The sequence below is a fragment of the Pyrus communis genome, chromosome 12, assembly GCF_041283825.1.
Source record: "Pyrus communis isolate YQ-2024b chromosome 12, ASM4128382v1, whole genome shotgun sequence".
In the NCBI taxonomy this organism is placed as follows: Eukaryota; Viridiplantae; Streptophyta; class Magnoliopsida; order Rosales; family Rosaceae; genus Pyrus; species Pyrus communis.
In genome coordinates, this window is record NC_142576.1 from 24,928,074 (window position 1) to 24,942,239 (window position 14,166).

Below are 14,166 nucleotides of genomic sequence, written 5' to 3' on the forward strand. Positions count from 1 at the left end.
TTTATGTAAATATGAGGTCGATGCTAACTTTAGTTCACGGCAGAGACCCACCTTTTGCTAGCCATATCGGAGGACTTGTACACAGGATGTCATTTGTGTTGTTATATCCATGTCATACAAGTTGCTCTCCTGCCCAACCCACATCCTATTATGTGAATTCACTTACCATTTTCAGTTTTGTCGGAGAATTTTTAAACCCCTTCTGCGAAACTTGATAGATCAAAATAAATATATAAATGAATGATCCACTGCTAATAACTCCAAGGCTTTTAGCGTAAAATTCACACCTACCGGGCTATACAAACAATATTGGGTTTGGACCAACTAGTAGTTGGCCAATGGATAACCTAAGTGAATATGACTGTATTTCAAATGTATCTCGTCATATGTTTAAACTTATCCATGTAACATTACAAAAATGACATTCAATTTGAAATTTCATTCCAGTTGCATATAAGTTATTTCCGTAATTATGGGGTCATTCACAGAGTCTTGGGTTATCAAAATGTGGCCACTTGTTCCCGTAAAAAGCTCCAAAGCTTGGCCTGACGGTTCTAAACCTGCTCTCCTTTCACCACCATCAATCCCAAACGGTCGCCTCCAATTCGTCCACGTACTCGCCTCTTCTCTCACCTGCCGGTCAATTTATAATAATTCAGGCCAAAATAAGTCCTTAGAAATATAAACAGAAAAAAAATTTGATAAAAAAAAAGAAAGGAAAGTAAGGAATGCCAATTCAAAGCCACAACACGAAACGATTTTTTAATGTGACAGATATACGATTTAATTCGGTACAAAAGTTTTATAATATACTTAGTTGGAAACTTGAAAAAAAAAAATTTACAATTAATTGTATTATGAAATTTAAAATACAGAACTATGTTTCCAGCACATTAATAAATTTCTTCCACAACCGTTGCCAATGCTATTACCTTTTTATTGGTTTTTCTTTCCTTATTTACCGAATCCAAACTCTGTTACTTTCCCATAATTCTATAAATAAAAATATTATTATTATTATTTTAAACAAGAAAAAAAAAGGGTGATAGGAATTTTCAGATGGGGAATTTTTGAATGGATATTGGTTTCGATATTTGTAATGAGCTCCGAAGCTCTGGCTCTGCATTTGCATGGAAAAACAGGTATTAATTTTTTATTTCTGTTTCAATTTTTATATAGATTTACTTGCAATATTGTAGATTGATTTATCCTCCTCATTGCTTTTCTTTTCCTTAAAATTTTATATAATTTTTCTTATTTTCTTTTGAATTTTGCAGTTGATTTTTGGTGATCGATTGTGTTAAAAAAAAATTAGTTTCATTGAACTTTTTGACAAGATGTCATTCAAAAAGCGGGAAAGCACAACAGATAAAGCATTGTCCCATGAAGAGCAGCTGACCAAGGTATGGATGAAGTTAAAAGATTTTGTTTCGTAAGAAGTGATTTTCGTACTCTCATGTTTATGTATGATATTTTTACTGAAACGAGAATTAAAGGAATATCAAGGGGTGGAAATAAACAAGGGTGTGCAAAAAGAAAAGATTGTGCAGAAATCATTTTCTTTTTGCTTAGTCGTATCGGTGTAGGGTTTAGGACGAGCCTTGACACAACAGAAATGTTGCTCATTTATGACCCAAAGGTCACATATTTGAGTCGTGGAAACATCTTTGCAAAGCAAAGGTAAAGCTGCGTACGAAAGACATTCCTCTTACCCTTGCCAAGCGAGAAGTCATGTTGGTTTGAGTTGTCCCTTTTTCTTTTTTTTAGGTGAAGAATGGGATTACAACCTAACGAGAACTACAAAACAAGAGCAAAACGAGTCCAAGGGACTCCAGCAGCATCATCAATGAGAGCCGGTCTAATCCAAACATGAGGCTCATCAAATATAAGAACACCAATATCCATATTATAACTCCAGTTAGCTAACTGATCAGCCATAATATTCTTCTATCTGTAAATGTGATTCAATTCACACCTCCTCAATTGTCTCATCATTAATCTGCAGCTATGCATAATTATCTCCAAATGATGGAAATTATCAACTTGGGTATGCTTCAACAACATGACAATAGCCTTGGAATCCATCTCAATATGAAGATCAGTAGCACCCTTATCAATAGCAAGCTGTAAACCAAAGTATAAACTCCATAATTCAGCATCACAAACCTGCCCTTGTCCCAAACTCACAGCAAAGCCACCTAACCAGTTGCCATTATGATCTCTTAGTACACCACCAGCCCCAATTCGACTAGAATTTGTCCTTCTAGATCCATCCACGTTTAGCTTACACCAACCTACATCAGGATGATCCCAAGAGAGTGAAATTTGCCTCTTGACAGGTTTAACGGAAGACTTCACACAAGCCTTCAACCATTCAGCCACATCTCTCACAATGATGGCTTTTGGATCCATAGGCATGACAAAATTGACATAAAAAGGCTGCTTGTTTCTCCATTTCCACATATACCAGCAAATAAAAAGGAAAAGAGTACACCAAGCACCCTCATTGGTCCCCTTTGAACTTACTTTCAGATTTGCCAGCAACCAAGCCTTAAACTCAAGATTCTGGGCGTTCCTCAGTTGCCTTGGAAACTCCCATACTTTCCCAAATACACACAGCCCTGGAACAATCTTTAAAAATATGAGCAATGGATTCCATTGGTGCACAACAAGTCATACAAGAAGAGTCAGAAGTTATTTGTCATCTAACTCGCTGCTTATTAGAAAGCAATCTCCCTTCCTCATCAACCAAAGAAAAACTTTTAACTTAGATGGAACATTAATTTTCCTAATAAAATCCCAGCAAGAATCAGGCAAATCCTCTCCATCAAAGAAAAGATTATAAGCTGACTTTGAGTCGTCCTTTCGTTGTATATTTTCTTGTTTATTTTGGAATCTTTTTTCATAGGAAATAATTTGGCCCTTGTGCTCTTCAGATTTATGAGGTGAGGAAGATGATGGGTCCTATTGCGGATAGGCTGCCAGCCATTTGTTCAGAAGATTCAATATCAAGGTACCTAAGAGCGCGCAACTGGAATACGAAGAAGGCAGGCAAGATGCTGAAAGAAACTATAAAATGGAGGTCGGAGTTCAAGCCCGAGAAGATCCAATGGGTAAGCAATGCGCCTGTATGTTTCAAAGATCTAAACCGTCTATGTTTTAAAGCTTTGACGCATAAACCATTCTTGCCAACAACAAAAAATATCCAAATTAATAGACGAATGTAGTGTTTCCTTTAGAAAATAGACCGTTCGGATCTTAGAAAAATTCTGGTCCCCGCTCCTTAAGCTGCATGTTATTTGTAGTTCAAAGAGCTAAACCGTCTACTTTTCAAAGCTTCATGATCCGATCGAGTTATGAAGTAGTTTATGCTTCTGGAATAATCCCATTTGAAAGTGGTTTCTTTTATCTTATATAGGAAGACATTGCTCAAGAAGCGGAGACAGGAAAAACTTACAGAGCCAATTACTATGACAAGTTTGGAAGGACAGTTCTTATCCTGAGGCCTGGTTTTCAGGTAGTTAAATCGCACGAAAAGCGTCAACGTTAATGTTAGAAGTTGTTACCATTTTTCTGCTTGATTGTGAAATTCTTTCATCGTGTCAGAACACGAATGCAGTAAACAAGCAGATCCTGTATTTGGTATACTGCATGGAGAATGCCATTCTGAATATGAGTTCAGATCAGGAACAGATGGTGTGGCTAATCGATTTTCAACGGTGGAACACATCGAGCATATCGTTGAAGGCAACTAGGGAAACAGCAAAGATCCTGCAAAATCATTACCCTGAGAGATTGGGAATTGGCATCCTCTATAATCCACCAAAAGTATTTGAGTCCTTTTGGACGGTATGTTATTACGCATCTATCTGCATTTGTTCTTGTTTTCTTGTCTAAACGTAATTATTATTCAATTTTTATGATACTACTCTTTGCATTTGATATTAGGGTTAGTGTGTTGAGCTATGTTGGAAACTTGGAATGTAGGCAAGAGCTTCACGATTAACCTTTTGTTGATCTCAATGTGGGAATGGTCGAAACCAGAACGTAGTGATTTAGTGAATCAATGAAGCAAAGAAATATGGTATGAAGACAATAATAGGTCAGGGTTTCGTTATGGATTTTCTGGGACTAGGGAGTAGATACCGGGGGTCATAAGATGACGAAGAACAAGAACGGAAAGATAGAAAACAATGTAGAAAAACCAGGGCGACGATAATCTGGCCACGGAACTAGTTTCTGTAACCAGATTTACCTGCCGGCAGACTCTAAAGTTTTCAAGGTTTTGCATGTGAAAAACTCTAAATTAAACGTATAAATCTTCTACAAAAATAAACAACTCAAACAAGGTTTTTAAAAACGAAAATCTTGCTAACTATTTTATGGCTTCTCTTGGCTTCACAGAAGCTACCATTGGTTTGTTAGGATTATCTGTCGTTGGTCACCAGTTTTGCGGTTTAAGCAGTTCACGTCGATTCTAAATACTCGTATACTTCCCCTTGTGTTGTTCTCGTAAAAACTGACCGCAATGCTCGTCTGAAAAATCTGGTGAAACTTTCTTTGAATTGCAGATGGTAAAACCATTTCTTGAGCCGAAAACACACAAGAAGGTGAAGTTTGTGTACTCGGACAACCCGCAGAGCAAGAAGATAATGGAAGATCTTTTCAACATGGAAAAGTTGGAATCTGCATTTGGTGGAAGAAGTTCAGGTGGTTTTGACTATGAAGCTTACGGACAAAGAATGCGAGAAGATGACAAGAAAATGTGTAGTTTCGTTGACTCTGGCTGTTCTTCAGCTTACTCGCCATCAATCATGTCTGAGTTGCAGCGGTCGGAGTTGTCTTCTGACCAATGTTCCGAGGTCTCTGATGAAGGCGGTTGCTCGTCGTGCGACAAAGCAGCTTCGTCGAACATGGAGTTTGCCGATGAGAAGGTACAAGGACAACCGCATGACAGCAAAGATGTTGCAAATGGCAACACAAGAGTAGCTGTATGATGAGCGGTAGATTTTAGGATTTGGTTTTATGATATTTTTCCTTATGTAATTCAACATTTAACAGTTTCACAGCTCCTTTTCGACCCTCTTGGTTAAAAAGTGAATATAGCCTTCAACGAAGCACCATTTAAAGATCAATGCTTACACTGATATTGGAGTTATGGGAATGTGATGCCTTGAAACCCACATCAGCAATGTACTAAGATCTTGATAAGATATTTATACAAGTACTAACTTGAGTGTCGGGGTACCTTTCATGAGTTCTCTCGTTTTACTAATCTTTGGGGAAGTGATGTTTGGAGCTTTGCAACAACCTATGTTTTGTTATCAAATAATCTCATGAGATTTGCAACCACTTATTTTTTTGTAATTTTTGGTTCACATGACAATGCATTATTAAACCAAGATGTTATGAAGGAATTGATTCCATGCAAGTCCTTATTGACATGGAAAATCGAATCGAGTGTGGACTGAGTGTATCACCTTATTTGGGAATTTGTGTTCAGTTCCACTATAAGTCAATATTTGCATTCTCTCAATGATGCATAAAGATAAATATCACATCGGTAGTTGAGAAGCGAGTGCCACTAGCCACCTGGGTTGTACGTAGAACTTCTCGAGAAAAGAGAGGACAGAGAATCGGAGGAGAGGAGAGAGGATCAGATCATGAGAGGAGAGAGAAAGAGCAGAGAATCAGATGAGTTGTTTTTATAACCTGGATGGCAAGTCAGATCCATTTGCCGGTCTAAGATTTCCCAGCACCAAGCTAATGTTTGTTTCAGCGTTAATATTTTTTGCTTTTCATTTTCATAGTAATTGTATTTCCTATTTCAGGCTTGGTCTTTTATTGACATAGATCAAGTGGTCGAGTGAATTGAAAAGAAAATGGACCAATGGAAGACAAAGGAACGTAATTTGAATTTGCAGATTTGATTTTGGCCCATAATATCTTTCTGAAAAAAGAACGATGTTACAGTTCAAACTTACCGTTTTGTTGTGACATATGAGGGATGCAGGCACCCTTTGTCAATTAGATTCCGGATTGTGCTTGTTAGCGATATTGATTGACAAAACTACTACGAATTGTCCCAGTAAAATCATCCCCCAACTCTGTGTACAAAGTCCATGAAAAAGATTATGCTGGGAAGAGTCCCATGCCATTGGTCACCACTAGTGACATGGTCTCCCATCCTTGTATTTGATAAGGCATTCTAATATATTTATATTTAGTTACAGAGGAGCATTTCCTTCGTTTGAGAACGGCCATTCCTGCACTATTTTTCCCTACTAAAAAGAGAATTGATAATCGAAACAAAAATGTAGAAGTGAGCAGTTGAGGTTAAAACAATAAAAGCACATTTATTTATGTGCATGGTCAATCACAAAAATGTAGAAGTGAGCAGTTGAGGTTAAAACAATAAAAGCACATTTATTTATGTGCATGGTTAATCACGCATTCTTTGATGACTTGATGACTAAGAAAATATTTTTTATGCTGAAAAAAAAAGAAGAATTCTTTTATACAATCACCAATAAACCTGAATTGTAAGCCCTAAACCTAATGCTTAGTACGTTTTAAGCAAATTTACAATTACAGATCTAATATCGTGTGATTTTATATTTTTATTTTGGCATAAATTATTAATCAGAAATATTTTTGCTCGCTATTTTCGCGTTATGAATCAATGAAACCGAAAGGATATCATTGTAATAGCAAGTTGTCATGTTTGAAAATTCTTGGAGAACATGTAATTATTTTATGTAAGCTTGCAAGAAAAGAAAAGTGGATATTAAAGTCCTCTGCCCGAGGTTGTAATGATCATCCACACACACGCATTACCATCGATCATTCTTGCTTTTAATAATTGGTAGAGATTATGAGCTCCCACCCACCGCACGCGACGCGAATATCATAAAGAGATGAACGGTCAAGATGTATGCCTATGTAGCTACAGTGGGACTGTGGGTATATAAACATAACTTATAAAACTGAAGCACCACGAATGAGAATATAATAATGGGGGAGAATTATTTCTTGTTATTGGAGGAACGTTCTAACTTAATTTAGAATAGTACATGACTATTTAAATAGGGGATGTGATATCCACACATCTTATTTTACTTCTTATACTTTTTTAATTTTCGGCCGTCTAATCGGATGAATTGAAGAATATCAAAGGACAAAAATTATCAAGGGGTGTGTGAGAAGTATAATGTGATGTGTGGATAGCACACACCTTTAAATAATGGACAGAAGTTCTTATTCAAAATTGTTCGTTATTAATTTATAAAACTTCGTGTTCATGATCAGAACATGTCATATTATAAATTACTATTTAAAGATCGCCTCTGCAAAAGAGCTCAATTAAAACTAAGGTCGTTTAATCACTTAATTGTTTAAAAACTGATCACATAATTAATAAAAGAATTACGAACAGCTTATGGATGTGGTACAATAGATTGACTAAATGACCTTAGTTTTAATCCATTTTCGCAAAGATGATCTTCACAAAGTGATCCATAATATGAACAGTTCTGATTATAAACACGAAGCTTTGTAATTCGGCCACAAAGAGTTTTGAGTACGAGTTCATATTCATCATTGAGTAGCCAAACATTATTCTATAATCTAAACTATAGAAGAAAAAAATTTAGTGCATAGAAGAAAATTTGTGTATAGTAGTTTGATTAGCTTCAAAGAAAGGGTTTTGAGAAGGAATCACTTGATTCATCATTTCCTTCATCAGGTGATTGTTTAGGAATCATAGTTTACAATCTAGATAGACAGGGAAAAATTTGAGAATGTTAGCCTAACTAACGAACTAATCAGATCCACCCTCACAACAAATTAGATATGTGCATTGGAAGTTGTACCTACATGAGGTTAAATATTACTTTACCTAAAGTGAGATCCATTTCTTTGTGGGAGGGACGAATGGTACAACAACAAAAACGGGATATATTCATTTGTGGGACTGCGGGGCATACCTGGCTATGTAACTAGTCAAAATTCGATACAAAATTTTTCTTAATGAGTAAGAAAAATTTATTTAATGACACGAATACACCGATACAGTAACGATTTCTTGAACAAAGAAGTTGGTGTCGTGACTTTTTGACTGAGTAGCTTCTTTTTTTCTCTTCTTTCTGTGCCGCCCCATTTTCCTGTCTGTCAAATCAAATCAAATATATACCCAAAAACACTGACATACATTCATGGAAATGTAGAATTATAGATAGATACATACATACAGCTTTCCTTCGCTGTTTTTCCCTAAAATGAAAAAGCTGAGGGATTCCCATTGCCCTTTACTTTCCATGGTTTTTCTTTTTCATCTGTCCTCTCAGTCTCCATTTTTCTTTCCCTTCCAAAAAATCTCAACTTCTTCCATTTTTTCTCATCAATTTCTGCTTTCAGGTTTTTGATTGATCGCTTTGGACTCCCATCTGGTTCTTCACTGAGGTGGGTTTTTCTTTTCACTGATTGTTTCCTACTTGTTTTTCAAGCTTTTAGCTTCTGCTTTTAGCATGTTGATTGATTGGTTAATTTTCTGTTCATACAGATTGGAACTGCAATTAGTATTTATATCCATAATCCACTGAGAAGTTGAAAAAATGGGGTTGGTGTTAGAAATTGGAGTTAAACTCCGGAAAATTGTGTTGATTTCATACGGATCAGTTTGCAATCATCCATTTCTTGCTGGGATGCTGCTTTTTCTGCTATTTCTGTACAGATCGTTTCCCTTTTTGTTTACCCTTTTGGTTTCGACGTCCCCGGTTTTAGTCTGCACTGCTGTTCTTCTAGGAACCCTTCTGAGTTTTGGCCAAACCAACATACCCGAAATCGAAAGGGAAGAGAAGGTTACCTGTGATGACGTTGCTTCTCTTAGAACTAGGGGTTTAGGGGATGACACTGTTGTGCTTGAGAGAGGTGGGAGCTTTTCCGCGGAGAGGTTTGTGGGAGAGACTAGGGATTTTGTTGATGCATCCATAGAGAAAGCGAGTAGTGAGGTTGTGGATCGTGATGGTTTGGGTGTTTATGTGCCACTTATTAGTGAGGATTTACAAAACACTGATAGTGAGAAGAGAGTGAATGAGGATTGCGAAGGTTCGGTTGTTTATGTGCCACTTATTGATCAGGGTTTGCAAAACATTGGTGGTGAGAAGAGAGAGATTGAGGATGTGGAGAGCGAATTAGACAGTTCGGAGTTGGGAGAGCGGAGAAAGATTGATAATGATCACTTGGGGATTGAAGGCATTGACTGGGATGTGGCAGCTGTTGATCAACAGTACACTTTTTTTCAAAAGGTTCAAGATGAGATTCGTCGAGTGGAAGACGATGATACATCTCCTCGAGGGTCAGGTTATGCTCATGAGGGTGATCACTTGTATTCTGCACTGCTTGGGAATGGTGGTGGTGATGATGAGGCTGTTGAGCAGCAGTATACTTCTTTTCAAAAAGTGCGAAATGAGATTCGTCGAGTGGAAGACGATGATATATCTCCTCGAGGGTCAGGCTATGCTCACGATGATCACTTGTATTCTTCACTGCTTCGCAGTGGGGGTGATGACAAGGCTGGTGAAGATGTGGATGATGAGGCTTCAGATTCTGAGTCGGATCGAGCAGAGAGTTCCTCGCCAGATGCTTCAATGGCTGACATTCTTCCGATGCTTGATGAGCTGTACCCTCTTTTAGACTCAGAAGCTCCACAGCCGGCTCATGTGTCCCATGGTCATGAGTCCGATGCTGCTTCAGACCAGTCTAACAGGAGCAATGCTGGCAGTGTTGAGTCTGATGTGGAAACTGAAAACCACAGTGAAGAAGTAGGAGAGGATGGGAATGATTATAATGACGGTGACAAGGAAGAAGCACCAGATGGGAAGGATGATGAAAGCAAATCTGCGATCAAGTGGACCGAGGATGACCAAAAGAATCTCATGGATTTGGGGAATCTGGAGCTTGAAAGGAACCGACGGTTGGAGAACCTTATTGCAAGGAGAAGAGCAAGGAAAAGCTTCAAAATAACGGCAGAGAAGAATCTAATTGATTTTGATAGTGTTGATCTTCCGTTTAATGTTGCACCAATTTCAACAGCAAGACACAACCCATTTGATCTGTCATATGATTCCTTTGACAACTTGGGGTTACCACCCATTCCTGGGTCTGCTCCGTCTGTAATGTTGCCAAGGCGAAACCCCTTTGATCTTCCTTACGAGTCAAATGAAGAAAAACCTGATCTAAAGGGAGACCCTTTTGAGCAAGAGTTTATGCCGATTCACGCCAAGGATGCAGTCTTCCGAAGGCATGAAAGCTTCAGTTTTGGACCATCAACCTTAGGGCAGCCGAGGCAAGAGAGGCAAGATTTTAAGTGGAGACCTGTTTTTGTACCAGAAAGGTTGGCTTCAGAAGGAACAAGCAGTTCCTTATTTCAAAGACAATTAAGCATAGTTAGCGAATCAAAGTTGAGTTCTGTTCCCGATACCGAATCAGTGAGTTCTGCTGCAGATCTGGATGAAAGGAATTTCAGTGAGCAAGACTTTACTAAAGAAGCAGAAGTGATATCCAACATTTACCATGCTACTGATGATCTTGTCGAGCACGGAAGTCAATCCTCTGAAGACGTAGATTCTCTGGAAATGGAACAGGCCGGAAAAAGAGATGTTCAACATAATGAGCTTGAAATAAAATTGGTTGAATCGCAAGACCTGGAACCAAGCTTGTCTGGTGCAACTGGTTTGGCTACTCATGTGGAACATGTTAACGAAGATCATTTCAAACCAGAACCGATTGAAGAGGATAACAGCAGTACGTCAAGCTTGTCATCATTGACAGAAGTGGATGAAAAGATTGCAGATGTAGTGAAACGTGGATCAACCAGTTTGGAGGCAAGAGGTGATATCACCAAGGGGTTTGTAATTTCGCCACAACCTTCACTGAAGGAGTCAGAAGTCCAGTTTATGAGCAGGACACTGAATGAAGATGAACACGATGAGCCAGTCTATGACTCAACCCCCCTACCAACTGAAAAGATCCTTTCCTTTAACTCTATTTCTTCTGATATACAAGCAGATGTATCCGAAATGGTTACACCTCCAGCATTAGCTGAAGTGCAAGTTCCGTTTGTAGACCGGCGTTGTGAAGTGTATGGTGAGAGCACAGACAAAGATACTTCAGGTTTTGTAGAGACAAGCGGTGCCACCTCAAAAGTACATGCATCAGATGAAATTGAAAGAAGCTTGGGGACAGGCAACCAAGTCGGCTTAGCGGTTTCACATTCAGAGGACGATATCTCTCTCCCTAAGATTTTTGACATGAAGACAGCTGATTGTAGTTATCAATCTGTTCTTTCTGAAGAACAGCCGTCATCAGAGCTGGATAAAGTCCTTTCCTGGTCAGATAAATCCATGGTTGAACCATATCTTGATGATCATGTGGAAGCATTTATTATTAAAGAAGAAGTAGATGACATAAAGGAGATTGATGCAGGGTTGCTGTCGGAATTGGATGCAGTTGGGGACTTCAGTACGAATGAAGTTGGTGAGGCACTCCATACAGAGGAGCTGATTCCAGAGGAAGCAAATGTTTTAAGCACTGAATTTGGTGATTTAAACCTGTCAGAATTGAACCAGGAGCTACCAGTTGTTGAAGCAAGATCAATTGAAAATATTGACACAGATTTTAAGCAAATGCATAAGGGACTAGCTGTTGAGGAAGTCATTCTTCCCAGTGTGGTTGACGATCAGCTAGTGGTGGAAGCATCCAAAAATACCGTCCAGACCAGTTCAGAGTTGCCAATTGTTGAAGCAAGATACTTGGAAGATTCAGAGTTGCCTACTGTTGAAGAGAGGTACTTGGAAGCATCTGAAAATACTGTCCAAACCAGTTCAGAGTTGCCAATTGTTGAAGCAAGCTACTTGGAAGATAATGTCACCGATTTAAAGCAAGATTCAGAAGGTAATGTTAATAAGCTGACGCAAGTTAATGTTGGTGAGCTTTCAAATGGGTCGGAAGAAGTAGGAACCACCGGTGTGGATTCTACGGAGGTGGTTGCATCAAGCAATACAGTATCAAGTGTTCAAGAAGATATCAATGCAGATACTGCTTTGGAGCAAGTCTTAGAAAGTCATGTTGATGAGTTGCCAAAGGTGACGTCAATTTCGAATGATGGGTCTGAAGAAGTACGATGTAATGCCATGGGTTCTTTGGATGAGATGGCATCAAGCAACATAATATCGGGCTGTCAACAAGAAAATATCACTATTCCGAAGCAAGTCTCAGACGGTCATGTTAATGATGGATCGGAAGTAGGAACTGGTGCAATAGGTTCTACGGAAGATATTGCTTCAAGCAATACAGTATCAAGTGTTCAAGTAGATACCAATGCAGATACTGCTTTGGAGGAAGTCTCAGAAAGTCATGTTGATGAGTTGGCAGAAGCAACCTCAATTTCAGATGATGCATCGGAAGAAGTAGGAATTGGTGCAATAAGTTCTATGGAGGAGGTTGCATCAAGCAATAGTGTTCAAGAAGATATCAATGCAGATACTGCTTTAGAGAAAGTCTCAGAAAGTCATGTTACTGAGTTGCCCAAAGTGATATCAATTTCAAATGATGGGTTTGAAGGAGGAACTGGTGCAGCGGATCCTGCGGAGGAGATTGCATCAAGCAATATGCTATCGAGTGTTCATGAAGATATCACTACTCCGAAGCACATCTCAGAAAGTCATGTTAATGATGGAGCAGAAGAAATAGGAACTAATTCAATGGGTTCTACGGAGGAGATTGCATCAAGTGATATGCTACCAAGTGTTCAAGAGAATAGTACTCTGGAGCAGGTATCGGAAAGTCATGTCGATGAGCTTTTAAAACCAACATCACATTTGAAGGAGCGATTGTCAGGACTAGGAGTTAATGCAATGGCGTTGACCAAGGAGATTGCATCAAGCACCACAAAACATGGTGTTCAAGAAACTATAACTAGTCCTATTGCTTTCAAGCAAGTCTCGGGAAGTAATGTTGATGGTGAGCCGCCAAAACCATCTACACAGAACATATTGGCAGAGGTAGTACCTCATGCAACGGATCTTCCAGCTGAGAATATAAAACACGAAAACTGAAGAGCATGTTTGGTGGTTTGCAACTTCAAGCTCTTTGTTTTCTCCGGTGTGGTGTGGTTATAATCATATTTTGGTAAGTGGTAGTTTCGTTCGCTGATCTTTTGGTTGATTGGTTTCTTCAAGAATGAGGTTTTGGTTTGATTTCTTGAAGTGTGAAATTTCGTGTTTTATCCTACATTTTGTAAGTAGCCGACCTCATTTAGTGGGAAAAGGCTTTGTTGTCGTTGTTGTTGTATCCTACATTTTGTAAGAATCGGGTGAAAGATTGGCTTTGATCATCAGTGTTGTACATTATGTTTTGGATGTAAAAGTTTTGAGGTTCTCATATTGTAGCTATGAATCCGAGTAGTTTCTTCTGTCTCCTTTTCTTTATACTTCTTATCAGATCCCGCCGTTGATTCTTTAATTTTCAACTTAGTTGGCTGCCTCAAGCATTCTGCAAGTATCTAAAAGGGAGCCGTTTTGACATTTGATACTCCAAAAAATCATCTTGTACTTCTTTCCGGCGAAAGAAAACAAGAGGTTAGAAGTGTGAAGACTATTTGTAACACATGAACAATTGTCAATTGTAAATGTGTGTGGGGGACTCACACGCATCAACAGTTTCAATGGTTGGTATTCTTGTGCACGAACGATTATCAATTGTAGATGTGTGTGAGAATTACACGCATCAACACAATCCATTTAATGGTTTACAAATGAATCTGAAAATAAAATAAAATCTTATACGCAAATCCATAACTCTCACTTAACATTGTGTGTGTGCGCGTAAATTGTTATTAGCACTCCAAAATCTCTTTTGGCACTCCAAACTTTCTATAATTAGAAAGAAAAATGCACTTATGAAGTAAAATGAGATTTTTGGAAGGTTAATAACAGTTCATACATACATACATACATACATATATCTATCTATCTATAAATCCGTATTACAAAATATCTAGTAAATGTACTGCAATTCCTATTCACAATGGAGAAAAAAAATCTACTTCTTTCGTTACCCCAAACATGCCGGGATGCTTTAATATGTAGTACAAAAATCTACTTCTTA

General features: G+C 38.4%; 2 protein-coding genes across 2 annotated transcripts; both read left to right on the plus strand.

Annotated features, from left to right (window-relative positions):
- The first annotated feature begins 1,048 nt into the window (after window positions 1–1,048).
- Window positions 1,049–5,009, plus strand: LOC137744600 (uncharacterized). Its single transcript, XM_088681064.1, has 6 exons — window positions 1,049–1,142; window positions 1,278–1,403; window positions 2,937–3,113; window positions 3,419–3,517; window positions 3,607–3,849; window positions 4,572–5,009. The coding sequence occupies exons 2-6, from the start codon at window positions 1,338–1,340 to the stop codon at window positions 4,995–4,997; spliced, it is 1,011 nt and encodes a 336-aa protein (XP_088537190.1). The 5' UTR covers window positions 1,049–1,142; window positions 1,278–1,337; the 3' UTR covers window positions 4,998–5,009.
- Window positions 5,010–8,118: 3,109 nt separating this feature from the next.
- On the plus strand, window positions 8,119–13,471 carry LOC137745241 (uncharacterized). The gene is made up of 2 exons (XM_068485157.2): window positions 8,119–8,460; window positions 8,561–13,471. Exon 2 carries the CDS (start codon window positions 8,613–8,615, stop codon window positions 13,113–13,115), a length of 4,503 nt encoding a protein of 1,500 aa, XP_068341258.2. The 5' UTR covers window positions 8,119–8,460; window positions 8,561–8,612; the 3' UTR covers window positions 13,116–13,471.
- Window positions 13,472–14,166: the final 695 nt, after the last annotated feature.

Bases quoted from the DNA above. Each gene is read 5' to 3' on its own strand.
- LOC137744600 (XM_088681064.1), top strand. From the start codon at position 1,338: ATGTCATTCAAAAAGCGGGAAAGCACAACAGATAAAGCATTGTCCCAT. The intron at 1,404-2,936 runs GTATGGATGAAG...TGTGCTCTTCAG, and splicing joins ATGAAGAGCAGCTGACCAAG to ATTTATGAGGTGAGGAAGAT. The intron at 3,114-3,418 runs GTAAGCAATGCG...TATCTTATATAG, and splicing joins AGCCCGAGAAGATCCAATGG to GAAGACATTGCTCAAGAAGC.
- LOC137745241 (XM_068485157.2), top strand. From the start codon at position 8,613: ATGGGGTTGGTGTTAGAAATTGGAGTTAAACTCCGGAAAATTGTGTTG.